At 38.5% G+C, this 27,789-nt stretch overlaps 1 protein-coding gene across 1 annotated transcript in view; it reads left to right on the top strand.

The window, feature by feature from the left end:
- Positions 1-10,324: 10,324 nt before the first annotated feature.
- Positions 10,325-27,789, top strand: part of TMEM30A (transmembrane protein 30A) — a 42,820-nt gene continuing 25,355 nt past the window's right edge. The window contains exons 1-2 of the mRNA XM_044001348.1: positions 10,325-10,808; positions 26,923-27,033. Coding sequence (XP_043857283.1) covers positions 10,533-10,808; positions 26,923-27,033 — 387 coding nt within the window. The 5' untranslated portion in view covers positions 10,325-10,532. The remainder of the gene's footprint in view (positions 10,809-26,922; positions 27,034-27,789) is intronic.

Here is a 27,789-nt window from a genome sequence, read left to right as displayed (position 1 = left end):
CTTCCTCCAGGGACTGGATGTTGTGTTCTTCAAGGAGATGCGGGGAAGTTTGGGTTAGCAAGCTATACTAGGATGATACAGCTTTATCTTTGTCTTCCTGATCTGGACCCTGCATGTTCCTGACCTCCAGTCTGAGGTTTGAGCAACATAGCTACAGGTTCTAGCTGTCCATTTCCTTATTCTCCCTGTTCCTGGATTTTTAAACTGCATATTCCAGGTTTCCCTGGGTCTATGCTGCTCCATATACTGGAAGGTTTCTGTGCAGTGTATTTTTGGAGTGGACTTTTCTTGATAAAACCCTTGTTCTTTTGGTTATCTCTTTTGTGTCAATGTAGGCTGTAAAATGCAAAATAATTTTTCTTTAGATGTCTTGATCATTATTTGGTATGGTGCTAATTTTTCATCCTTGCTTGAGTGGGAGATCTGGATTTTTCTGCTCTTTATTCTGCCATCTTGAGGTAATCTCTTGAATAGGCAATTCTCAAAAGAAGACATGCAAACTACCATAAACCATATGAAAAGATGCTTTTTTGTTGTTGTTTCAGACTCTCTGTGACATCATTTGGGATTTTCTCAGCAAAGATACTGGAAGGGTTTGCCATTTCCTTTTCCAGCTCACTTTACAGATGAGGAATTGAGGCAAACAGGGTTAAATTACTTGCCTAGGGTCACAGAGCTAGTAAGTGTCTGAGCTGGATTTGAACTCAGATCCTCCTGACTCCAGGGCCAGTGCTCTATCTACTGTACCACCTAACTGAACTTAAAAAAAAAGTGCTACATTAATAAGACCGGTAAATATGACAAAAGAAGAAAATGGTAAATATTGGAGGTGCTACGGGAAGATATTCATTGATAGTTGAGCTATGAATTGTGTTGATTTGTTTTCCTTAAATGTGTCTATTTGTTACAAGCGATAGTCCTGTTATTGAGAGAATCACTGGGAAGCAATAACAATGTTAAAAGAAAAAAGGTGAGGACTATCAATAAAACACAAAAAAGAAATGGAAACATAAAAGGAAAACAAGAGTGGTATGTTGATATGGCCAAAATATGTATCAATTTGCAGGTAACTTGGTGATTTACTTTTTTTTTTTTTTGGTGGGGCAATGAGGGTTAAGTGACTTGCCCAGGGTCACACAGCTAGTAAGTATCAAGTGTCTGAGGCCGGCTTTGAACTCAGGTCCTCCTGAATCCAGGGCCATTGCTCTATGCACTGTGCCACCTAGCTGTCCTGTGATTTGCTTTTCAAAATTTAGCTAGGCTGTTTGAAAGGCAGCAAAGACTTTGTCATTGGTTGTTGTTGTTCAGTTACGTCTGACTCTTTGTGACCCATGGACCATACTGTCTATGAAGTTTTCCTGGCAAAGATACTGGAGTGGTTTGCCATTTCCTTCTCCATGGATTAAAGCAAATAGAAGTTAAGTGCCTTGCCCAGGGTCACATAGCTAGTAAGTGTCTGAGGCAGGATTTAAATTTAGGTCTTCCTGACTTCAGGCCCAGCACTCTATCCACTGAGCCACCAGCTAGCTGTCTCTTGTCATTGTCATTGTCATTGTCATTGTCATTGGTACAATACTCAATATAGCTGGAAAGAACAAAGCTTGTGTTCTTCTAGCATAACTTTTGAGATCCAGGTTTACTTCCATGCCATGATAAGGAATTAATTGGATTTTGGTGGAGATTTCCATAATTAATTTTTAAAAATGACCCTGATCTTTTCTTGCAAACCAAGAACTACTCAAATATTTTAAGATTTCTAGAACTTGTAGAGTTTTGGGCCAATATGAAAGGGAAAAGATAATAAGAGGCAGCAGCATAGGTTGAAAGCTTCAACTAAGATAAGGAAACATTTCTTTAATTTCTAGTGGGGAATTATTGTTATAAAAGCTAAAAATTCTGTCTCTTTAAACTTTTTTTAAAAGGAATCCAACAGTGGGGCGGCTAGGTGGTGCAGTGGATAAAGCACCGGCCCTGGATTCAGGAGTACCTGAGTTCAAATCCGGCCTCAGACACTTGACACTGACTAGCTGTGTGACCCTGGGCAAGTCACTTAACCCCCATTGCCCAGCAAAAAAAAAAAAAAAGGAATCCAACAAATATGTATTTAATATAGTCTTGTCAAATACTAAAAAAGAAAGCAGCTTTCCTTCATGATCCTAGTTCCCCTAAGTTTTCAACCTAAACTGTTGACTTTTTCATTCCCTTTTTCCTTTTCTAGTGGCCAAGAACCATATACTGTTAAGGGCTAAAATTCTAGCTAAACTGTCTAAAATATCTAATGAGTGGTCGCCAATAAATTATAAGCTTTAGCAAGAGTTAGACTTTTAAGCATTTATTAAGGAGAATAAGAATTTGGTAAAGAGAGAGAGAAAGGTCTAGATTCCTATCTATTAAAGGGAGAGCGCATTTCTAGCTCCCTTCTCCGCCAGAGTCCAGAGGAAAGAGAGCGAGACTGAGCGCCAGTCTCTTCCTTCCTCCTCCCACTAGCCCGCGTCACTTCCTGACTCCTGGTCTTGCCCTCAAAGACCTTCCCTTCATGGGCAGAACTCCTCTACAGTAAGTATCCAGCAGGTGGCGTTATTCCAATCGTTACAGTCCCCCCTGTTGTTCCTCAAGAAGCAAAATGTTTCCTTGACGGAACAGTAAAAAGAATATAATAACTATTGATAACTAATAATATGTGAACAACAATATAGAAAAGGAAGAGAGGAAAGTTTTGTCCAGAGGGGCGATTTTTTTTTGTCCTCATGAACTGACGCTTTGACATTAGTCTTGCAAAGGGAGGGCCTCTGCAGAGAATACATATTACAGATGGTGTATATTATAACAGAAAGAGAAAAAAAAAAACAAAAACAAAAACAACAAATCAAAACTGTTCATTTAAAGTCTCTGAAAGTCTTTTCTTAGATGTCCTCTAGGTGTAGTCGTGGAATGGAAGTCTTTTCAGGGGTTGATGTGTGGATGCTGGTAATCAGCCAGGAAAATTTCCTACAAAATTGAGCTTAACACAACTTTAAAATAGCTTTGTCAATAATCAAATCCAACAATGAAAGTTCTCAAAAACATGTCTAAGGGAATTCAGAATCTTAGTTGTTACACATTGAGAAGACAATTGCTGCAATATTAATTAATAAAAATAATTTTTATCTTTGTTTTATCACTTTTTGCATCATCTGCCTAATTATCCTCATGCCATTATGAGAAATTAAAAAATCTAATATAATTGGTAACAGGTGTCAAGGCCAAATTCAACACTGTATTTATCATGACACCTGAGATAATTATGGGGGTTACCATAAAAGAACAGAGAAATGATGGGATATGAGCATTCCCACACTTGAGCAATATGTACTGCCCATACAGTATGCCAGGCTTAAAATAGGTGGATGGAATATATGTCCATGCCACCGAACATATTGGAAGAAACTGAGTCAGACTTAATCAGATGCATGGGACTGAGATGTCCATGGCATCAGGCATATAGGAGGGAGCATGGAAGCCAGGTGTAGAAGTGAGATGGGTGGGATGAATACTTCCAGCCATCTGTACAATATTGTGGGGAAAAATAAAATAAAATATTAAACCAAGAGAATCCAACCTCAACATTAGTCAAAAGCCGTTCCCTCGGCCATACCTTGACTTCATGCATGTCTCCCCTCATGTGACAATTCAGTGTCTGCTCTTGCATGTATTCCTCTTGTGATTGGATGGCATCTTGGCCAACTGGCATCTGATAACTCAGAATAAAGGCAATTAATGTCTTAAATGATAAGTTCCCATAATCCAAGTCTCATATGGATTTAAAAATTGAGGATAATAAATGATTGCAAAAAATGTGAATACATCTTGACTCAGAACACAATATATAATTATGCAACAATTTCAAATAATACCCCTTTTTTTTACTTAGTATACAATTACTTTTTTGAAAAATCTGAACATATTTAAATAAAAGTTAAAGCACAACACAATCTCAAAGACAACTTTTACAAATGTTCCCCTCTTTTTTTTTTTTTTTTTGGAATATGCTTATCAAAAATAATACTTCTAGAATCAATTTACACTTGCCATGGCAAACAATTTGCCAGGGAAATGCTTTAAAGAGTTTGATCAAATAATCAGTTGAGAAAAAATAACAAAAACAAACAACTCAGAATATGGGAGCACAATACTCCTAGAATTAACATTGTATAATAAAATCAAAACCATCTTGCAATGTTTCAAAATTAGAGATGAATAAATAGAAAAAAAAATACACATGGAACAATAAAAGACAATGAAATTCAAACTAGGGAAATCTAAATGAATATGAACTTAATATTAATAAGAGTATTATAAAATATAAACTTGATCACATGACTATAAAAAGCTTTTACAAATATTCTCCTTGTTTTAAAAACTAAGTATAAAACACAATCTCAAAAGCATGAAAATCTCTATGAAAATAAACCCATACCATTAATTTCAAAATGTAGGTGTAATAGCATAGAAATCCTATGTAACCTCTGAACTGATACTATTAATAATCTGAGTGAATTTAGAACACTTTTGATTCCGATATCTAAAATCCCCAATACTCATATCAATACCTTGCTTCTTACTTCTACATTTCTGTAAAATATATATACTTCCATGGCAAAAGAGGCAGAGTCTTGAACTATGTTGATTGTCATTCTTATTCAGCTTAAGTTTTTCTTCTTTAACCCCTCTATATTGTCTGTCAGTCTTTTCACCATACAAATGCTTTATAAGATTACTAATTAAAGACAAAAGCAGGTTAGCAAAATTATGAACAAAACGAGCATATCTGGAATTTAAAGAGTTTTCTAAGATTGTCTCAAAAGCACAGCCAGGCCGGGGAAGGGCTGAGCCTGAAGCTGCAAATGCAGGTAGAAAAAGTTGAGCATGCGCATCAGATCTCTGGACTTCCCAGGCAGGGGAAGCAATGGGCTTGGCCATAGGAGGAGTAGAGGGTGGGGTCTGGAGAGGAGGGGAGGGACCAGAGCAATTTGAATCAGACTTGATTTTGAACTCAGGCCTGGATTCCTCTTCCCCCACTTTGCCTCCAGGTGCTAGGGGATTAAAAGCTTCTAGAGGGTGGGTCATTGCCTCCAGGCATGCAAAATTAGAGCAACAATTAGTGTTAGAACTGGGAAAAGCTGCGGGAATCTCTTCAGGTTTCTCTGAAAAAGCATGGTTGGGAGAGGGAGAGATATTTCCTTGTGTGAGTAAGTTGCTGGCTCTTTTAACAAAAATAAAAAGAAAAATAGAAAATCCACAAAAACAAAGCATTAACATGATCTTATCTCCCATTTGTCTGGTTAAACAGACCAAAATCAAAAATAGGATAATTAGGGAGTTTAAAAGGTCCATTCGAAAAAATTCAAAGGAAAAACACAGCCAGTACACCAGTACTTAGCAGTTAAAGGGAGAGGGAGGGGAAATTTCTTACCCAACCAGCAGATCAGAAGAAGACTGAGGGTTAGCTTTCCTCTTCGTGGTCAGCCATCTGTTAAGGGGTTAAAATTCTAGCTAGTCTGTCTAAAATATCTAATGAGTGGTCGCCAATAAATTATAAGCTTTAGCAAGAGTTAGACTTTTAAGCATTTATTAAGGAGAATAAGAATTTGGTAAAGAGAGAGAGAAAGGTCTAGATTCCTATCTATTAAAGGGAGAGCGCATTTCTAGCTCCCTTCTCCGCCAGAGTCCAGAGGAAAGAGAGCGAGACTGAGCGCCAGTCTCTTCCTTCCTCCTCCCACTAGCCCGCGTCACTTCCTGACTCCTGGTCTTGCCCTCAAAGACCTTCCCTTCATGGGCAGAACTCCTCTACAGTAAGTATCCAGCAGGTGGCGTTATTCCAATCGTTACAATACTCTGGGGTTTTTTAAAGCCCAAATCCAGTTTCATTGGCTTCTCATAAACCATTCTTTGGCTTTTGATTCCACCCAGTTTCTCCCTTAGCACAATGATTTACACTTACTAAGTATTTAATAAATGCTTTTCTTATTAATTTTCCTGGCAATATCAGAATATGACTTGATTGATAGATTGTTTAGGACTTCATAGATGTGGTTTGAAGGGTCACAGTTCCTCTAAAACAATTAAAAAATATTGAATATGGGGCAATTTAAATTTTATCTCAAAAAAAGAATACAAATAATAATAAAAATTAGCTTTTATAGCTAATCTAGCTTTTATTTTGTGCTGCAAAGATTTGCAAAGCATGATACCTGTTATTTTGTGTGGTCCCCACAACAAACCTGTGAGGTAGAGGTGCTATCATTATTCCGATTTTACTGATACACATAAATATGTAGGTTATTTCTCTTCTTTTTACCTTTCCTCAGAGACCTGTAAAGTCCTTTTGACTCCCTAACAAGATTTGAAAAAGTTACACCTCCTCCCCCTCCATTTTTTTTTTTTTTTGGTGAGGCAATTGGGGTTAAGTGACTCGCCCAGGGTCACAAAGCTAGTGTCAGGTGTCTGAGGTTGGATTTGAACTCAGGTCCTCCTGAATCCAGGGCCGGTGCTCTATCCTAGCTGCCCTCCCTCCTCCATTTTACAAATGAAGGAACTGAAGACCCAGAAATAGAGTAACTTGCCCAAGGTTATGGGGGAGTGGTAGAGAGCCAGGACTCAAATTCCTGGTCAGCCACAAGATCCAGCAATTACTGTAACAAGATGGTCTAATTTTTTTTTTGGCAATAGGGTTAAGTGAATTGCCTAGAATCACATAGCTAGCTAATAAGTGTCTGAGGTTGGATTTGAACTCAAGTCCTGACTCCAGGGCTGGTGCTCTATTCACTCATGACCTCTTTTCACTAGAGAAAATTATATGGGTATATAGGTATATAAAATAGGTATACATAACCTTTTACTATTGCCAATTTTTTTTGTGACCCCTACCTTCAGACCTACAGTTTAAGAAGCTTTGGTCTATCCACTCAACTACCTAGGTGCCCCAAGCTGGTCCAACCTTTAACCTTCCAATGAGTCTCTCACTTTCCTTAAAGGAAGACTTGGCAGCCCTTCAAACTATGGGTTTGGAACTCACGTGAAAAGGAATTTTGTATTCAGGGTTGTTATAGAGCCAATGCTCTCATTTTCTGGTGAGCCCTACACTTCCCCCAAGGTCCTATACCGGCCATCCAACCTTACTATTATAATACCCTAAGGTACTGAGATTCCCTCAAGGGGGAACATTTCACTTTGGGGCTCCTGGAAAGCAACCAGGAGACTTGTACAGTCCAAGCAGCCCTTCGTTTTGGGAGGACAAGGCTCTGTTTTGCTTCTTGGTCTTTTTTGCTAGCTTCTCCATGTCCAGTCATGTGCTTACCCTTTTTCTTTTAGGAGGCTGGGTCTAGGGACCCTCATTATTCCATAACTACCATCTCTGAGGTCATGTGATTGGCTCTCTTCTCTCAATAGGAAGCAGCCAATGGTCAGCTTTGCTCCTCTACACTGTGGATTAGTCTTGATCCTCTATGGTGCTAGCTCCTCTTCTCTCAAAGCAGTTTGGTTCAAGAACTCAGGGATTTTAAAACTCCTACCTCTTCTCTCTAAGAGGCCAGGTCTGACTCTCAAAGTGGTTCTCTGTTTCTTCCTTAGGCTAAATGTTTTCTTCTGTGGTGGCTCTACTCACATGGTTTGAATCATGTGGCTCCTCTCTACAACTGTCACTTCTAAGCCCAGAACAGGGATATCAGTTCTTAGGTCTCTAGTCTGTACTGATTCTGAACCTCTGGCAATCAGCTTGTCTTTTTTATAGGCTCAGGTGTCAGGGTAAGGCTTTGCTCTAAAACAGACTGGTTTAATCACCTCAGTGAAATGTGAATTCAGAAAATATTTGATCCAAAAGTCACCGCGACTTCAAAATTTAGCATTGAGACAATAGTATCTGTCAAACAGACAGACTTGAACAAAGGCATTAGCTTTAAAAAAAAAATCTTGTCTCTCCATTAGAATGGTTGCTCTAAGTAACCAGAGACTCTAAATATGTATATTGGAAATGAGAGTTATTTTAAGAAAGTATTTATTTATACTCAACTCTTCAGAAAAGTTGCTGAAATCATAAAGGAGAGAAGAAACTTCATGCAGTCAGGCAAATGCTTTATTTTTGATAATTAAACTAAAATTTGATAAAGTACTAATTTAACTGTCCTTATTTTTTGGTTGCCCAGCAAAGCTGAAGTCAGCCCAACTTTCTTTTTATATGCTGGTAGAAGAGCTGAAAGGACAATCACGAACTCACCTTGTAGCCTTGCTAAAGTGATATGACAGTGCCTGGAACTTGCCAGGATTTTTTTCCCCCTTAAATTGTGAGTCCTCCTGGTGTGGATGTGAATGCTGAAGTTGTGCAAAGACCAGGATTCTGTTACCTAATCTTTAAATTGGAAGAGTAAATATAAATTAGAATTATTATTCAGGCACATCAGGATTATACAGCACACTTGCAGACACATCAGGCAATCTAAAGGCAAAATAATACTATTTATACACATTAATCCAGCCATTTGCTAAGAGTCCTATAACCCATATATTTAAAGCTAGAAAAGACCTTACAGGCCATTGAGTTGTCTGTAGTGAGGATGAGGAAGGCCAGTACCACACTGAATGAAACTGTTGCTGATATTTGCTCTCCGCTTTATAATTGCATGTACTCTTTTTTTTTTTTTTCCAGGGCAATGAGGGCTAAGCGACTTGCCCAGGGTCACACAGCTAGTAAGTGTCAAGTGTCTAAGGCCGGATTTGAACCCAGGTCTTCCTGAATCCAGGGCCGGTGCTTCATCCACTGGGCCACCTAGCTGCCCCCATGTACTCTTACCAATATACTATTTAACAAGGAGAAATAAATGGCTATTTGCTTCATGCCTTTTCTGTCCTCAGCCTAAAGCTATGGACAAGGTCAGAGTAGCACAGATCAAAACAGTATAGGGTAAAACCATTCACTGTAGACCTACTTATGTCACAAGGTCTGAGAATCTTAGTGATAGATGTGGACATGTCCTAGTACAAGCACTTTAGGAAGCACTTAAAAATTGCAAGGGGAAATCTATGCCTTGAATATTTATCAGGTTGATTGGTGTAGACAACCAATCGTACAGAAGTCTTGCAGCCTATCCTATTTTACTTAAATTATCTAACAGCTAAATATCCCATACATGGACTTTCTCCCATTTCCCTTTCTTGGCCTTCCTTTTCCAATGAAAACAAAACACCCCAAAATTCCCATCTTCCCAAAAGTATAAGTTTGAGGTCTTTCATCCAGAATTTAGGCCCCCAAACGGCTGTTTCTATAATGGGAAGAAAACAAGGAAGATCCTAACTGGCTTTCAGAAGGAGGAAATGTAGCAGCAACATAAATGTTGATTCATTTCAAAACTTTTAAGTCCAGGTTCTGTTCAACATAAATGTTTTTAAAAATACCTAAGGGGATCACTGGTTGCTGACTGCCAGTGAGTCACCTACAGCAAGTCACTTCCACTCCACAGGCCACAAGTTTCCTTACTAGTCAAATGAAGGAGCAGGATTAGACTGTTCTCCAGTTAAGACATTCATCAATTTCTGCTGGTAGCAAAAGGGGTGGGGGGTGAGGGTCTGTCAAGGAAGGTTGATTGTCACAAGGCTCCACGGCCGATTGTGAAAATCAAAGCTTACTCTTCCCTAATAAAGGCAGCTGGTTGGCTCAGTGGATAGACTGCCAGGTCAGGAGTCGGGAACAGGTCCTGAGTTCAAATGTGTTCAGACACTAGGCAGGTCACTTAAATTGTTTGCCTTAATCCCCTGGAGAGGCTGGTAAACCACTCCAGTATGTTTGCCAAGAAAACCCCGACAGTTTTGGTACACGGAGTCACGAAGAGTCGGACACGGCTTGACAACAACAAACACTCTTCCCTAGCAGGTTCTCCAGGCCATCAACAGTGGAAGGAGCGTTGAGACCGAGTTCGAATTCCAACTTTGTCACTACTTGTGAGGCGTTGGGCAAGTCCCTCTCTGGGCCTTCGTAAAATGAGCTGGGGGGGGTGGGTTACATGACTGCTAAAGGCCTTACAGGATCTAGATGTAGGACTCCACGATCTCAGGGTCCCAAAAGGCGACTTGAAGCCCTGAGAGAGGGGAAGCACCTCCACAGGCCATGACTGACCCTATAAGGGAAAGTAGAAGACGCGCGTCGCGCTTCACGCAGGCGCAGTGACCCGTTCGCTGCGCGTGCGCAAAGCCAGCCCATCTACTCCCAAGCGAGTACGAACTTCCCACCCGTAGTCCCTGGGCTGACGGTTATACTGAGCGTGCACTTGCCCCTCCCCTCTGCGTCTTCGCCCTTCCGCCTTCCCTTCCTTCGGCGCCCCAGCTGACGCCAGTTTCCGGTCAGTGGTCCCCGGCGCGAGGGCGTTCCGCCCCTTCCGCCCGGACAGCAGCGGCGGCTGCTCCTCCTCCTCCTCCTCCTCCTCCTGCCGGTCTCCTGTCACATTCGGCGGCTACATCCCCTCGGAGGCTCCTCCGCGTGACCGGGAGCCGAGCTCCAGGGGTTGATGGCGATCAACTACAACGCGAAGGATGAGGTGGATGGCGGGCACGGATCGAGCCTGGTGGTGGGCAGCCATGCGGGGCCCGGGAATGCGATTGGGGGCGGCGGGCCGAAGAGCCGACGACCGGATAACACGGCCTTCAAGCAGCAAAGGCTCCCCGCCTGGCAGCCCATTCTGACAGCGGGCACGGTGCTGCCGGCCTTCTTCATCGTCGGCCTCATTTTCATCCCCATCGGCATCGGCGTCTTCGTCACCTCCAACAACATCCGTGAATATGAGGTGAGGAACTGAAGGACGGACGGGGGGAGGGGAGGAAGGGTCGTGGGACCCCGAGGTCTCCGTCCCCACACAACCACCTCCTTTGCCTGCCTACATGTCTGTTTACCTGTCCTTCCTCTCGATACCAGTCTCCGGTCCAACTTGCTCCGGTGTCTTCGGAGGCCCCCCAGTCTGTTACTATTGAGGATAACGATTGGATGAGTGTTAATAGTGGAGGGTTTTTTGGGTTTTGTTTTTGTTTTGTTTGTATTTTAAAGGGGGTGAGGCTGGTGGCGGATTTCGTATACTTTAGTCTTCCTTAGTCTTGACCCGGCGAATTTCTTCCCCTCTGTAAGGCAGCAGTCTGCTGTTAACATCCTTACTGCAGGAAGTGAAGAAAAGAAACGATACCTAGCTGGATATGCAGAGGGAATTTAAAATGTCACGGTGTAATGACCTTGGCTGTAAGTTTGTCGTGGGGAAAGGGAACCAGAAACACAGACATTGGTGATTTTCATCTAAAACAGATCAGCTGTTAGATTAAATGCCGGTTCATGAAAGAGCTTTGCACGGGTAACCTCTGGGTTTGGGTATAAACAGATCTTTTTAGTTATAAGGTATGAGATTAATAAAACTTTGAATGAAACGTCATTTCTGTTTTAAGTTTTTTAATGTTTTAAACTGTAATTTAGCTCTCTTATTATTAATCCTGGTCAGCATACTCCTCAGAGATAGGATATCAGTAGTTTCACAGATTTAAAAAAAAAGAAGACTGGTCTTGGAGTGGGGAAGAAGCATCACCTTAAAGCAACGAGATGACTACACTTTTGTTGGTAGTTTAGTAGTAAACTTTTATTGCTGAAACCCAGGTTTATTTTCAGACAACCAAGAACAAATCTCCCACCGACTTCTTTGAAAACAGTAATTAACAAACTTTTATTAAGTCCCTACTATGTGCCAGGAGCTGGAGATACAAATAAAGAAGTGAGATAGTGCCTGCCTTATAAGGATCTCTATTTTTGAAAATGTATGGTGATATCAGGGGTACTATCAATTGGCTGAATGAGGGACCTTGTAGGAGGTGACATGAATTTCAAAAAGCATAGGTGAGATTGAAGCACATTCCATGGGGGAAATGGGGATAGGGGTGACATAACATGTAAAGCAAAGAATTAAGATATGTTAGAAAGGCAATGGGCCAGTTTGGCTGGAAGATAGAATGTTTGATAGGAAGTAATCTGAATGATGCCAGATTGATAGATTGGAGCTAGATAGTGCAAGGTTTTAAATGCCTGGGGGAGAAATTTGTATTTTGACTTAAAGGCAGTTACAGAAGCTTCTTGAACAGAGGAGTGGCTCGGTCAGACCTATACTTTGGATGTATCATTTTGGCAATTGTATGTGAAAGATGGTTTGGAGAGAGGAATGACTAGATTTAGGAGATCAGAGCACTGCCTTGTGTCTTTACAACGGGCTCTCTGTTGTGAAAAAATGGATTTAAAGTGCCATTTTAGAATCTCCATTCAGCCAGTAAATAAATTGTATAACTGCCCATGTCTTATGCAACCATAATATTGTCTTTTTGACAATTTGAAATAATTTTGTTACTTTTAAAAGGGAGAGGGATGGGAGCAGCTAGGAGGCCAGGTATAGAGGAGCATTGGTCCAGGAGTCAGGACGATCTGAGTTCAAATTTGGCCTTAGACACTTACTAGCTGTGTGACCCTGGGCAAGTTACTTAACCCCATTGCCTCTCCAAAACAAAACCCAAAAAATAAAAGGAGAGGGATGAATGCTGAAGTCTTTAGATTTCTCTTTTTTGTCAACTGCTTTATTTCCTCATCCAATTTTGTAAAAAAGTACAAACAGCTTTATAAGTGCTTTTGCCCATATATATATATGTTCTAGTAGGACTTAAAGGGTTATTCCTTTTTCTGTGGGTATGCCTTATCAAATAAGGGCACAGATGTCTATTTTCCTGTTTGTAATTTTTTCTTCTTTAATTGATGTTGTAATTAACTGCTGAAGGTGGGTTCCATTTGTGTGTGTGTGTACACACATATTTAATGCTTATTTCTGTGTTATTAAGATATTATAATGTAGAGTAGTGGCATTGCAGTCAGGAGCCCTGGGTTCCAGTACTGGCTCTGACACTAACTGGCTGTAAAATGAGATTGCAAAAGCCCCTTACAGCTTTAAAAGGATATTTGACAGCATGGCTAAGTAATTTTTAAAATCTTGTTAAAAAATTGATTCAAGTTTATTGATAATGACAAATAATCCATACATTTCTGTAGTGTTTTTAATTTTTCCAAATGTTTTGCCTACTTTGTCTAATATTCTTACAATTGTCCTCTAAGATTAGTAGCCATATCCTTTTTACAGATAGGAAACTGAAACCCACCATAGGTAACACAGCAAGCTTATGATGCACCTGAAACAAAGACCTAGGTGTCTGGATTTCTAGTCCAAAGTTCTTTCTACTTCTTTAGGATTTTATCTAAAATAATTACATTTGGCTAGACAAAAGCATTCATTTCCTAAAATGTTTCAAAGTCATTGATTCCAAGATGTTGGTCAGTGACTTTATAAGAACATGTGAGTTGTGTTTACTACTGGTATTGCACTTTTGTTGAGAAGTAATCATACAAAAAAGAAAAAAGAAAGGGGGGCAGCTAGGTGGCATAGTGGATAAAGCACCTGCTCTGGATTCAGGAGGACCTGAGTTCAAATGCGGCCTCAGACACATGACACTTACTAGCTGTGTGACCCCTGGGCAAGTCACTTAATCGTCATTGCCCTGCGAGAGAGAGAGAGAGAGAGAGAGAGAGAGAGAGAGAGAGAGAGAGAGAGAGAGAGAGAGAGAGAGAGAAGTAATTATAACTACCATGATTATGAAATGAAAGTTCTTTTCCTATCTCATAGTAGCTCTCTTGGGGGTGACTTTTGTATCCTAGAAGTCATGTGAGACCACAAGGTCCATGTATTTGGGTGAAGACTTGATTAGTTAAATTCAGAGAGGTCCACCATAGTTCTTAAGGCCAAAAACATCAGCACTAGATAGAGAAGCTTCTGGTGATGAATATTTTTGGTCCCAGTAACTCATGAAATTATTTCAGGGAAAGAGGAAGTACTGACATTAGTGAAAACTGATAATACAGATAGTAGCAGAGTTGGAACTTGAACCCAGATCTACTAATTTCAAATCCAGGCCTCTTTCTACTACAACATGAACAGTGTTGCAATCTTAGCCTTGGTTTTGTAGAACAAGAATGTTTGTGTAAATAATCTCTAACTTCCCTTTTAAATTTTTTTGGGGGGGCGGGGTGAGGGTTAAGTGACTTGCTCAGGGTCACACAGCTAGTAAGTGTCACGTATCTGAGGTCGGATTTGAACTCAGGTCTTCCTGAATCCAGGGCCGGTGCTTTATCCACTGTGACACTTGGCTGTCCCCCCCCCCCTTTTAATTTTAATATTTTGATTCTAATTTTAGCTCTCTTTTGTAAATTCTTTATTTTCAAATTTTGTTACTTTTGGAGATTTGAAGAAATGACATTAACAAACTCATGGCTAACATATAAGAATCCAGATAATTTTCCCAAACACTGCCCATTATACTCAGGGTTTTTAATTTGTTCAACCAAGTATGTAGCCCAAAGTATGTTTTTTCATGCAGCTGTATAACAGGAAGTTCTTGTCATCACTTAGAAACCGTAAGCCTCCCACACCTTTTAAGTTTATTTCCCCATTGAGAAATGGGGGAATACCAGGGCAAAGTAAACTTGGCACTTTTCTGTAGGGTTTCATTTAAAGATCAGGATATTTTTCTGTCTACTTTAGATTTTCAAGTCCCAGATAAAGTCAGGTGATCAGTATCTTATTACTAAGAAATGTTAGAAAAAGAGTAATTGTCTATAGGTTACCTTGGACTTCCCCGTAAAAGGTGCTTCTTGTTCTTTCTACATTCTAATGCTTGTACCTCACAGCCTGTTTTTTTCTCCCATTAAATATATGTATGTACCTATCTTTTGTGGGGTTTTAGATTTACCTAGTTTAAATAAAATGAAATTAATAAGAATAGTACCATTTTTAATTTATATGCTTTGATACTTTGAAGTATATTCATCAGTGGATCTGTGTTTTCATCAATATGTAGATACTCTAAACAATCATGCAGATACAACCCTTGTCCATATCCTCCAGTAAATCCTTTGCTATCTTTTACTCTACTTCTCTTACACAATTATTGATTGGTGCTTTTTGTAGTCTGTTTATACCCACCACATGACTCTTCATAACCCCTTCAGTGAGCATCCACTTAATTTATAAAATTCTTTGAAAATAATTTTGATGTTTAATCCTGTTACAACAATTTGAAATATATCAAAGAATAAATTAGTATGTTCTTAAAGTGTATAATGATAGGTGGGAGCTAGTTAAAATGTTATGAAACAAAAGTAATGTTTTTTAGGCCAAGGTCCTCGATGTTGGTTATGGTTCAAGATACTGAATTTGTAATGTAAATTGTTTTGTGCTAACTTGGAGGAGGATTCTCAAGTTTAATGTAGATATTCACTAGTACATGATTATGTCCTTGAATGCAGTCCAGTTTTAAGTTACTGTCTGTAACAGGATTAAGAAGAATCAAGCAGGATTATCTTGGCAAGTTGTGGTATAGTGAAAAGAATACCAAAATTGGAGGTGGAGGACTTGGGTTTGAATTGGAGCCCTGCCACTTGCTGCCTATGTCACTTTGTGCAAATTGTTTAACCTTTCCACCTCGCTTTCTTCCTTGTGAGGAGGTTGGACTAAATAGATAAAGTCACGTGCGGCTCTAGGTCTCTGATCCTGTAAAAACTTAAAATGTATTCTGAATTAAGACACCATTTTGACAAACTAAACTTTGGTCCTTTTTACCTTTAGAGCTATTTAGCCATAGAGGAGTAGTTCTACCTGATTCTAATAACTTTTGTAGACCTGCCCCCATGCTCCCAAACTAATCAGATTCTTCTTTCTCTTTGTAACACTCCCAGATGCTTGTAATTGGTTCTTTTGCATCTCTCCGGTTATTTTATCACTTGTGTCCCCAAGAGTCTCTTTAAGTATCAAAAGAACAGATTTCTTTTCTAACTGGCAAGTATCTTAAAACATGCTCTATGCATAATTGACACTATAGAAATTCTTTTGCTTAGGTTTCAGAAAAAAAGTCATTTAGTAAAAATTGATCCTTTAATAGGCAAAATTATTTCAAAGTAAAAATTAAGGCCACAGAATTAGACTCTCACAATAATCTTTTAATACAGTTCTATGACAATTCTGTGTTCTGATTTTTTTTCTTAAATCTAACACTTGCTGTTTAAAAAGAAATTTAAATCTAATATTGATTATAAATGAAATATAATTCAGTGTCTTAATGTATTTTTTTTAACTTTCTGAATCAGCTTGAGTTCTCTCACCTTGTATATATGTGGGAGAAATTATAATAATTATAAATTATTATATTATAATTATAATTAGCATCTATTTGGGGTCAAGTAACTTAAACTCTAGTGTTCTGGTGATTTCATATTCTTTTACGAACCACAGATAGTTCATTCAAACACAATAACATTTTCCCATTCATCACTAAAATACTTTAATGTGATCGTATGTCTAAGATAGGATGTAGAATTCCATTTTGATATTAATGTGCTTAATTCTACTGGTAAGATACTTTGTTACTCAGCATTTTGTTGAGTTACTTAATACAGATCTTATATTGATTTCCTTTAGAGCAGAGTTACATTCAGAAATAGAAGTTTTCCACTACTTCTGCGCAGTGTAGAAAAGTGCATAGCCTTTAATTCTACCTTTTCCTTAGCACTGGCCTTATACTCTTTCCTTGGTAACGAACATATTTTTAGAATTACCAAGGAGAAAATTTTATAGTGGTAGGAAAACAAAACTCAGAAACATGATAACCCAGTAAGTAATCTATTCATCCACATCTGTTGCTCTGTTTTGCTTCTGGTTTATTGTCTTTAAGACTTAAGCCTGCCTGGCAGGTAACTAGCCAATCATTGTATGCTGCATTGTTCCTTTCATTCTTTTGACATTTAATAAGCATGAATTTTTTAAAATAATGGAACCTAAGTTACTCTTAGAGCTCCTTGATACTAGTTATTGCCCTGAGTACTTTTTTTCTTTCTAACTATAATAGAAAGGATCTGACTTGTTATCTTTAGTACAAAACTTGTTTCATTCACAGGTATTATCTCCAACAGATTTCCTTACAAAATCATTATCAGAGAGAACCAGCCACCCTTGAAATTTCAACTGATGAAGAATACTATGGGCCACTTGAGTAAGGGTGCTGACTTATTAAATTTGTAAAAGATGTTAATCACTTAGTAGATATAGAGCATCAGTTATGTAGGCACTGTAGATATTACAAAGTATAAGACATAGTCCTTGGTTCAGGGCACATAAATCTATTTGGTGAGATAAGACATAGACACTTAGAATCAGAAAATTGTGGTAAATTAAAGCTGGAAGGGACCCTGTAAGTCATTTAGCTCAAGTTAGTCCAAGCCCCTCATTTTACAGATAAGGAAAGTGAGTCAGATAATTTAGGTAACTTGTTCAAGGTGATTTACTAGTAAAGGTGAAACCAGAAATGAGGTCTTGGATGCAGTCTAAGGCTATTTCTAGAATACCTTACTATAAGCATTTTTTTTAGTTATCATTTTCCCCCCAGGATAGAAATAGACATTAATTGATGACACATTGTTTTGTAAATTATTTATTAATTATTTTAAATGACTACTTTTAAATAGTTGCCTCTATGGGGAGGTATATTTTCATATTAGCAGTAATATCTGGGGGCAGCTAGGTAGAGCATTGGATAAAGCACCAGCCCTGAATTCAGGAGGACCTGAGTTCAAATTCAGCCCCAGACACTTGACACTAGCTGTGTGACCCTGGGCAAGTCACTTAACCCTCATTGCCCTGCAAAACAACCAAACAAAAACCCCAAACAGTATTATCCCTATACTATAGGCCAATAGTATTTGCTCTCAGGTCTTTTCCTCCCTGTCTCTTAAAGAGAGGTAGTAGGATTGAGTAAAAATTTCTTCAGGTCTGTTTTTACAGACTGACTTTGAGCTTTACAGGCTTAAATTCGGTCAAATTTCATGCTCCCAGGTCTGCCACTAATAGTATAAAGTGTTCAGACAGGCTGAGTGTTTACTTATTAGAGATACTGAAGAAATTCATGCATTAAAGATGGGAAGTTAGACTAGATGATGTGTAAAATCCCTACTAACTTCAAGTTCTAAGAATCTAAGGCAGAATATAAATGACAAAAGAGTAGCAGTTTCGGAGTTCAGAAAAGAACAAGTACTGGATTCTTCAAAAACAAAATCTTATTGATAACTGTTGTTTTTATATTACCTCTCCCATCTACCAGTTAGCCTTCTCTTGTTAAGCAAAACCAGTTGACATATTAACCATATTTGACAGTGTGTGCAAAATTACAAACCCATAATTTCTTTAACAAAAGATTATAAAAGGATCATAAATCTAGAGCCAGGAGGGACCTTAGATGCCATCTAGTCCAATATCCTTATTTTATGTATGATGGCGCTGAAGTCCATGAAGGTGAAATGACATTCTCACAGCCTCATAGTAAATTCAATTCAGTCATGTCTGACTCTTTGTGACCCCATTTGGGCTTGGCAAAGATACTGTAGTGGTTTGCCATTTTCTTCTACAGCTTATTTTATAGATGAGGAAACTGAGGCAAATGGGGTTAAGTGACTTGCCCAGGGTCACACAGCTAATAAATGTCCAGGGTCAGATTTGAACTCAGGCAGATGAGGCTTCTTGATTCCAGGTCTAGCACTCTATTCATTGTGCCACCTAGGTGCCTCCTCATAGCAATGGCTGAGGCAGAGTTTGAATGCAGGTCCTCTATCTCCAGAGCCAATACTCTTTCTCTTTCCAGTGTATCATATTGTTGCCTCATCTCTTCTCTGTGGTGTGAGAAAATTATCAATAATCGATTTCTTGGGTGACTCAAGGATCAGTCCTTCCCCTCCCCCCACCCCATCCCCGTCCCAACCCCCACCCTCACCTCCCAAAAAAGTTGTTTTCTATGAGAGACTTCACCAAATCTCATCAGGGACAAACCCAAGAGTACTAAAGAGATAGATAGATTCTTTTGTCTAGATTGCTGAAGGACTGATGGGATTCAACCATACCTAGAGGAATGGACTTTGCCCTGATCCTCTTGAATGAGGGTCTTACATTCCTTTCTCTGATGTAATCCTTAGAGTTCATTATAATATAGCCCACCTTCAAGTCAGGTCAACCAATTAGATTTCTTTGATGTATAAATGACCCAATTAGCTTTGATTGATATACAATGATCCGCCTCTTGTTGAAAAGAGATTTTTAAAAAACCTGGACAGATAGCCATGTTGCCTCTCTGGGACCACATGGTCTCTGTCTTTTGCGCTCTCTCTCCTGTCTCCTTGGGATCACATGCTGTCTCTTTGGGGGGCTTTTCGCTCACTTGTGCTAACTGGCATACCGAAGCTCTCTGCCTCCTCTAACATGTGGCCTGGGACCATGAGAAGCTGGGAGACATTTGGACAATCCCTTATTGGTATAATATTGATAGGTTAATATAAGCCTATCCAAAACTTGTGTCTATAGTAATTAGTATTATTATTATTAATTTTTTTTTTTGGTAGGGCAATTGGGGTTAAGTGACTTGCCCAGGGTCACACAGCTAGTAAGTGTCAAGTATCTGAGGCTGGATTTGAACTCAGGTACTCCTGACTCCAGGGCTGGTGCTCTATCCACTGTGCCACCTAGCTGCCCCTTTAGTAATTATTTTCAATGGTGGCCTTTGTTGGTAATTATAATTACGCAGCTATTCTTTGTTTTCTTATACTTTTAATTTACATTGTGTCCATCATTGTGTATATGGTTTTTCCTGCTTCTCTTCAGTCTGTATCAATTTGTGTGCCATCTCATTTCTCAAAATTCCTTGTATTCATCATTTCTTATGGGGTTGATAATATTCTATTACATTAATCTACTACAGTTTCTTAAGCCTTTCAACTAAAGAGATCATTTCTATTCATAGATGGTTTGACATTTAAGCTGGCCATAGAAGTCATATTGGATTTTGATAAACAGATAAAAGGGGAAAATGTTTTGTATCAAGAACTTAAAATTGTCGAAGATGAAATGAGTAAAAACAAAAGAAATATATGTGTATTGAAGGGACCATTTGGCTGGAGTAGACATTTTATATAAGAGGAGTGTGTTGTAAGGTATGATTGAGGTATTTAGTTGGCGTTGTAAGGGGCTAAAATTCTAGCTATACTGTCTAAAATATCTAATGAGTGGTTGCCAATAAATTATAAGCTTTAGCAAGAGTTTAGACTTTTAAGCATTTATTAAGGAGAGTTAGAATTTGGTGAAGGGAGAAAGGTCTAGATTCATCTATCAAAGGGAGAGCGCATTTTTAGCTCTACTCTCCACCAGAGTCCAGACGAAAGAGCGTGAGAGAGCCAGCCTCGCCCCCTCTTCCTCCCACAAGCTAACATCACTTCCTGATGCCAAAGAAAAGCCACATGGCCTGCCCTCAGGTGCCTTCTCCTCATAGCGGAGCTTTCCTACAGTAGTTCTCCAGCAGGTGGCATCATTCCAGTCGTTACAGGGTTAAAATTAAGTAGGGAGGGGACAGCTAGGTGGCACAGTGAATAGAGCACTGGGCCTGGAGTCAGGAGTACCTGAGTTTAAATCCAGCCTCAGACACGTAACACTTACTAACTGTGTGACCCTGGGCAAGTCACTTAACCCCAATTGCCTTACCAAAAAAAAAAAATAAGTAGAGATCTTGAATGTGAGGCTGAAGTATTTGAACTTTACTCTGTAGAATGTGGTGGGGGTGGGAAGGAATTAATTTTTTATTTTTTTTTATTTTTTGGGAACAGGAGAATGAATTGTCAAGCAATGTTTCAGAAAGATGAATTTGATAGAAATGTCTAGTTTAGATTGCAGATATAACTTAGAGACTGTTGCAGTACTGTATACATTAATAAAATACATACATTGATAAAATTTTGGATTAAGGCAGTGGCTGTGAGAATGGAAAGGGGGTGGATATAGGAAGAGTTGATAAGACTTGATGACTTGTTTGGTTTGATTTGTGGGAATGAAGTGAGAGGAAAGAGGAGTAAAAAATTGAGCCTAAGTGACTAGGAGAATAATGATATTGTTGAATATTAAATATAGTTTTTGTACCCAAACTCCTACAAGATAATAAACAGGTCAGAGACATCAACAATATCTCCTACCATTTGATCACCCAGATCAGAGAAGGCTATTCCTGCCTCTCTTACCAGAAGTAGGTACCTCACAGAAACCAGATCAGAGAATGGATAGGAAAAACAATATCAATTTAATATTTTGTCCCAAGAAGAAATACACAACACATGATCATGTGAAGACTCCTCTCCTAAGAGTGAAGCTCAGAGACTCCCCATTTCTGAGGGCATATATGGTTGGGTTTTTTTGTTCACTGATTACAGGGTATTGTCAGTTTCAGTAGCATGATACAGAAATCAACCCAGAAGCAAAAAGCAGTTTAACAATTTCAGTTATAACAAGTATGGAGGAAATACAGAAGCATCATGATAATATTACAGGATTCCAAAAAAGGGTTTGGCAAGGATGATGAAGCCCAGTTATTACCATAAGATTGGGACTTACTATCCCGAGGGAAAAGAAGTCACTAGGTAGGGTCTTTTATCTGCTAGCTGTCTGGGTTCAGATTAGAGTTCATTTGAAGGACATTTTACTCCTATTAAGCCAGGGTTTTATAAAAAATATTTTTGGATAAGAATGCACCTCCATCAAATCCAGGTGATTAATATATTCTTATTAACAATATTAATAACAGAAATGTGGAATTAAGGAAGGAGAGTTTTTAAAAATTATTGGGAAGGGGCAGCTAGGTGGCACAGTGGAAAGAGCACCGGCCCTGGAGTCAGGAAGACCTGAGTTCAAATCCAGCCTCAGACACTTAACACTTACTAGCTGTGTGACCCTTGGGCAAGTCACTTAACCCTAATTGCCTCACCCCCTCCCCCCAAAAAAAAAACACAAAAAAAACCCATTGGGAAGGTGAAAGGCAAGGTGTAGTTGAATGAGTATTGGATTAAAAGTCAGAAGACCTGAGTTCTGACTTCAGTCTTAGGACCAACTAGTCATGTGCCCTAAGGCAAATCACTTAGCAGCTCTGTGCTTCAGTTTCCATATTTTAAAAGGAAGAGATTTGACTAGATGATATTAAAGGTTCCCATATGTCTAAAAGTTAAGGATGACTTTGGTTTAAGGTTGAACTTAAGGTGACAGGGCATTGATAAAAATAAATGTACAGAAAGCTGCTGGAAATACAGAACTTGTGCTTTGAAGAGGGCTCAGGCTAGAGATAGATATTTCCATTGCACTTTAAGATTTACAAAGCAGCTTTCCCACAAAAAACCACTGAGTTAGGTAGTACAAATATTATTTGTCCCATTTTACAGATTAGGGAATCGAGGCTCAGGCAGGTGATGTGTTCTCAAGATCACAAAGGTAGATAGATGTTGAGATTGAAACTTGAGTGCAGGTTTTCTAAGTCTATCACTGGTTCCACTACACCAAATTTGACAGCCACCTTGACTAGGATAATAGTTAAAGGCATAGAATTGAGTGAGAGACCAGAGGAAAAAAGAGAAGAGCAGAGTACAAGGCTAAACCTTGAAGGAAAAGGAATATTTCAGTACACAGAAGGTGAGAAACAGGTAAGAGGAGAGCTATGGTCATATATGACCTTAGAAACCAAGGGAAGGAAAGACTTCAAGAGAATAGCAGGAAATTTTGGCATTGTGAACTTATATTTTAAATTATTAAGGAAAAAATTGTTGGAGGAAAGGGGAGTGAGGGAAGAAGCATTTACAAAGCACCTACTATGTGCTAGACACTGTGCCAAGCACTTTACAACTATTATCTTATTTCATGCTCACAGTAACCCTGTGAGGTAGGTGCTGTTACTATCTACATTTTATGACTAAGGGAACTGAGACGAATATAGGTTAAGATGGTGAAGTAGGTGGAGTCAGAGGATCTGGGTTCAAATTTTGCTTATGATTCTTAGTTGCTTTATGACCACAGGTAAGTCACTTTATCTTCCTGGGCCTGTTTCCTCATCTGTAAAAGAATATGAGGGGGTAAGACCACATAGAGGCAGCTAGGTGGGTACAATGGATAGAGTGCTGGCCCTAGAGTCAGAAAGACTCATCAGGAAGATGAGTCTTCCTGAGTTACTAGCTGTGTGACCCTGGGCATTTGTAAAATGAACTGAAGAAGGAAATGGCAAACTCATGTATCTTTGCCCCCAAAATTCCATACTGTAATTGTGATTTGTGAGGGTTGTAGAGTTGATTTAGTGCATATATGGTAAAGTAAAAGGTAAGAACATGGTAACTGGAGGAAGGTAGTGGGTAGTTCCAAGTGTAAGATTTAGTAATTTGTTTATAGGTTAATAAAAACATGGTGATGCCCTTTAACACCCCTTTATAAGTTAAAAATTGGTATAGCAATTACATGTTATTCTTGCAAGATGCCTTTATAGATTGCCTCTCCCCACCCCGTTATACTATCTATATCTTACATATACATAGTCGTTTACATGTTGTGTCCATTAGAGTAAGATGTTTTTGAGGACAGAGAATGTGTTTTTGGCTTTGTTTCCCAAGCTCTTAGCACAGTGCCTGGCACATAGTAAGAGAGTAATGTAAGGAAGAGCTTATTGAGTAATTACCCATTCATTACTCCAGTGAATCTGTAATTTCATCCATGTGGGTATTCCTTCCCTCAGTGCAGATGCCACACCTGAATACTTGTCCATTCTGTATTACCTCTTGTTTTATGTATTTCCATAAGTTTACTACAGGGACCCCACCATTGTGCTGGGAGCCTTTCTTGCTCTTGATGAGGAGGCTGGTGGAGCATGTAAGCTGCCTATCAGTTATATCTTGCTTTTATTACATTACTGGACCATAAAAAGATTAAATTGATTCTGTATAATCTTATATTTATCCTATTTACAGTTAATTAATTTTTTCCTGTAACTGCCTAAGTCATAGTTCTTTGTCTCTGAACTTAGCTCAGAAATTCAGCTCATCTATAAGGAGTTAAGTTTAGAAATCCAGTTCTCCTGCTAATTGCTATTCTATTCTTGCCCCAAGGAAATAGTCTTTACACCACCAAGCTACACTTCAAAGATGTGTGGTTTGCTATCCAGAGAAGTTTGGCCCCACTATCTTTTAACCTTGCAGGTAGACTCAAACAATGATTTTTTTTTTTTAGTCACAGGAGGGAAAAAGGAGTCTGATGCTACACACTTTTTTCCAACTTCCAAACAATTATGTTGTCCCAATGTAAAGAATTAATTGTTATTTGAGGTTTTGATGACCCCATCTTTTGGCTAGAATAAAAAAACAAAAAAACACTTCAGCGTGCCCTGACCTCTGGGGCTCCACAAATGGCACGGTGCTCCACCCACTGGTTGTAGCCGTCACTATGGCGCTGGCATCTCACGTCATCACTACTCGCCGATGCCTACATGGGCCTGGCAAAATTATAATGATTGGAAGCCTAGTGAGGGCAGTCATGTGACTGTCAGTGGCTAGGCAGTTGGCTGGGGGCTGTCTGGGGTCTGCTGAGAAGAAGTGAGGAGATTCGTGATTCTATCTGGAAGCTGGAAGGCAACAGGACACTGCTGTGTATTCTCAGCTGATTCCTGGGCGGTGGTGTAACTCAGGTTGTATAATTTCCCTTTCCCCATTTTATTTCCTTTCCCTTGATCCTACTGATCCTGTTTATGTTTTTTTTTTTTAAGTTCGTTCTTGTTAAATAAATCCTGCTCTGTTTTGAGGGAGGCTGCTGGTCTCCTTCCTTGCTCCAATATTGTAGCGAGCTACTTAGCTAACACTCCCCAATTAAAAATTGGTCCCCACACCTTAGGTATGCAACCAGTAATGTTTTCCTCAACTATAATGTCACCTACCCTCTTCTATTCTTTATTCTAACTTTATAAAAAATGAATTGTCTTCATCTTAGGATCTTTGACATAAATCAAAACAAACCATTGGTCCTTTTATTAATAGATTTGTGCCCTGTTAACAAAATGCTATCTTGCTTGGAGAAAAACTCAGTTTACTTTTGTTGAATTTTACTCATGACTGCCATTATTCTTTTTCTTTTTTTCCCATCGTAATAGTATTTTTTTCCAATTACATGTAAATGTAGTTTTCAACATTCATTTTTGTAAGATTTTGAGTTCCAAATTTTTCTCTATCCTTCCCTTCTTTCCTCCCCCAGACAGCCATTATTCTTTTTCAGTCATATGGTTCTTTGCTCCTTTCCTTTATGCTGTTTTTCCTACTCAGTTCCTTGTTTATATTGTGTTGCAGCCTGTTCTTCCCCAGGTGTCTCTCCATTGCCCTTTGAATGATGGTTTAACTTGTTTGTTGGAGATTATAGCAGTCATGCAATATCACTGGAAGAATATTGGTATATAAAAAAAAAAAGGTGATCCTTTGTTTTAAAAAGATTCTTGGGGTCATTAAAAGCACTTTTTAGTTTCTCAGTGAGAGCTTGTTGTTCATTTTCATTGCCTTTCAATAACACACATGCACATATACAAACACACAAGCTCTATAGGGTGTCCATCTCTTGCATAGCATACTCAGGCCATAGGCATTTTTTCTCTATTTAGTTTTTCCTGTGGTGAGAATTGTTGGGATAGACAGATAATGATCTGCTGTGGAATGTCTTTTACAAAAGCCTGTATGTTCCTTCTGCTATCTTCATCAAGGATACCCTAGTTGTGTATGTATATTATCTTCATAAAAATTTTATATAGCCTGGAAAGTATGTATGTATATATATATATATATATATATATATATATATATATATATATATATATAAGCTATTGGTTAATGATATTCTTTCAGTTACCTATTTTGGGTCTAATAAGGTTTGAGATTTTCCCTACACTTTTGGTATTTTTTCCTTTTTTCAAATACTTTGAGAATCATTCCCTCACAACCCTCAAAATTATGTGCCCTACTGTTGGAGCCTTTTCTTTGTATACATGGCTCAGACTAATTGTTTTTCCATCTTTGCTTTCTTTGGGACCATACCACTTCCTCAAGAGATTTATTTGGGACTATGAGCTAGATTTCAAATTTCAAATGCTCCTCTGTCCTTGGTGATGAAAAGAATCATAAAAATCTTTACACTTATTTTCTCTTTTATAACTTTGGTGTCCTTCCAGTTTTATCCCTTGGATGACTTTGCTTATTTAGTTCTCTCTGTGATTTCTATAAACTTGTTTTCCCCATACTGCATCTTGATGTTTTATGAAGTGATACTACTCAAAATCTTTCACTAGCCTCTGATGTGAGATTTTACATGTGAAGTTGGAAAAAAAGGAGTAACTTGTGAGGGATACAAAAAGTATTAATATTGTATATACATGGTAACTGATTTGTTGCCTTCACGTGTTCTTTTTAATAATTCATTTCAGAAATCTTAACTTACACCTTGTGTTTTCTACAAGTACTTATAAACTTGTATGTCTTACCTATAAATATATTTTCATTAGATGTATATAAAGATAAATCTGTGCTTAACAACAGAAGTTAGGATGTGTAGAATGTTTTAAATTTTATTTTTTCAATTTAATATTTTGTTATTTTTTTTTCTATTGCTACTATCTAAAAGTGATGATGTTAAAAATAAATTGTCGGGGCAGCTAGGTAGCACAGTGGATAGAGCAGCAGCCCTGGAGTCAGGAGGACCTGAGTTCAAATCCAGCCTCAGACACTTAACACTTACTAGCTGTGTGACCCTGGGCAAGTCACTTAACCCCAATTGCCTCACCCCCCCCCCCCAAATTTATCTTAGTGCTTTAAGTTGCCTGGTGTGGATTAATTTTCTGTTTTTATAATAAGCTGTTTCAGTATTTTAGCAGCTTTTCCTGATTAGACAGTGACTATTGTTTTGTTTTGTTTTTTTCTTGCAGATTGACTATACTGGAACTGATGAAAAAGATCCCTGCCATAAGTGTTTATCCTGGAATGATACAAAACCCTGCATTTGCGAAATAGACTTCACATTGCAACAACCATTTGAGGTCTGTATTTCAAAGGAGTTTGAGTAGAAAAAAATTGATGGTTTTATAACATATGAAAATAATTTTTATTTCAGTAATTTTTTCCATTGTAGAAAAAGTACCTCATCTTTTTTTAGGAAGCTAAAAATATCAGATGTGGACCATGTATTTTACTTTTTTGTTTAGTTATTTGAACATTTTAGTAATCAGTAGATAGTAAATAAGCTATGAATTAATGTGTTCAAATGAAGTAATACAATGATTATATTTTTATCTTTTTAAATCTGGAATGTTGACTAAAGTCAGCTTACTTTCTTTAGACTCTCCTATGCAAAAACTGTTGTATTTAAAACTACTTAGCAATAATTTCTACTTGAGCTCTCATTCATAATTTCTGTACTTTCTACTTGCCGTTCTGATAAAGGTTCTAATATCAAAGCACATTTTATTTTAGAAAGAAGATTACTATAATACAGATAAAGTATTACTTTTTTGTTAGATAGAAAACATAAAAAAAGGAAACACAAACATTGCTCTCATCTGCTTTCATAAGCAGTTACCACTTATTTGGTCTTTTTTTTCCCCCCATCTCTGCTTTTTCACTTCACATCCATTTCTTCTTTTGATGGGGTTAACATAAAAATACAGTCTTCTTTGTAACATGAGTGCAAAGGTTTAGTACTTCCTGTAGGTTTGGAGAGCCAGTATTACCAGTTCAGTCTCCCTAATCTTTTGAAAATAGAGCTGTGTTACTTTACTCAGTTGATTGTTTCCCAG

The sequence above is a fragment of the Dromiciops gliroides genome, chromosome 4 (assembly GCF_019393635.1).
Source record: "Dromiciops gliroides isolate mDroGli1 chromosome 4, mDroGli1.pri, whole genome shotgun sequence".
Lineage (NCBI taxonomy): Eukaryota > Metazoa > Chordata > Mammalia > Microbiotheria > Microbiotheriidae > Dromiciops > Dromiciops gliroides.
Note: the sequence above shows the minus strand (reverse complement) of the source record. Positions and strands in the feature narration are given on the sequence as shown.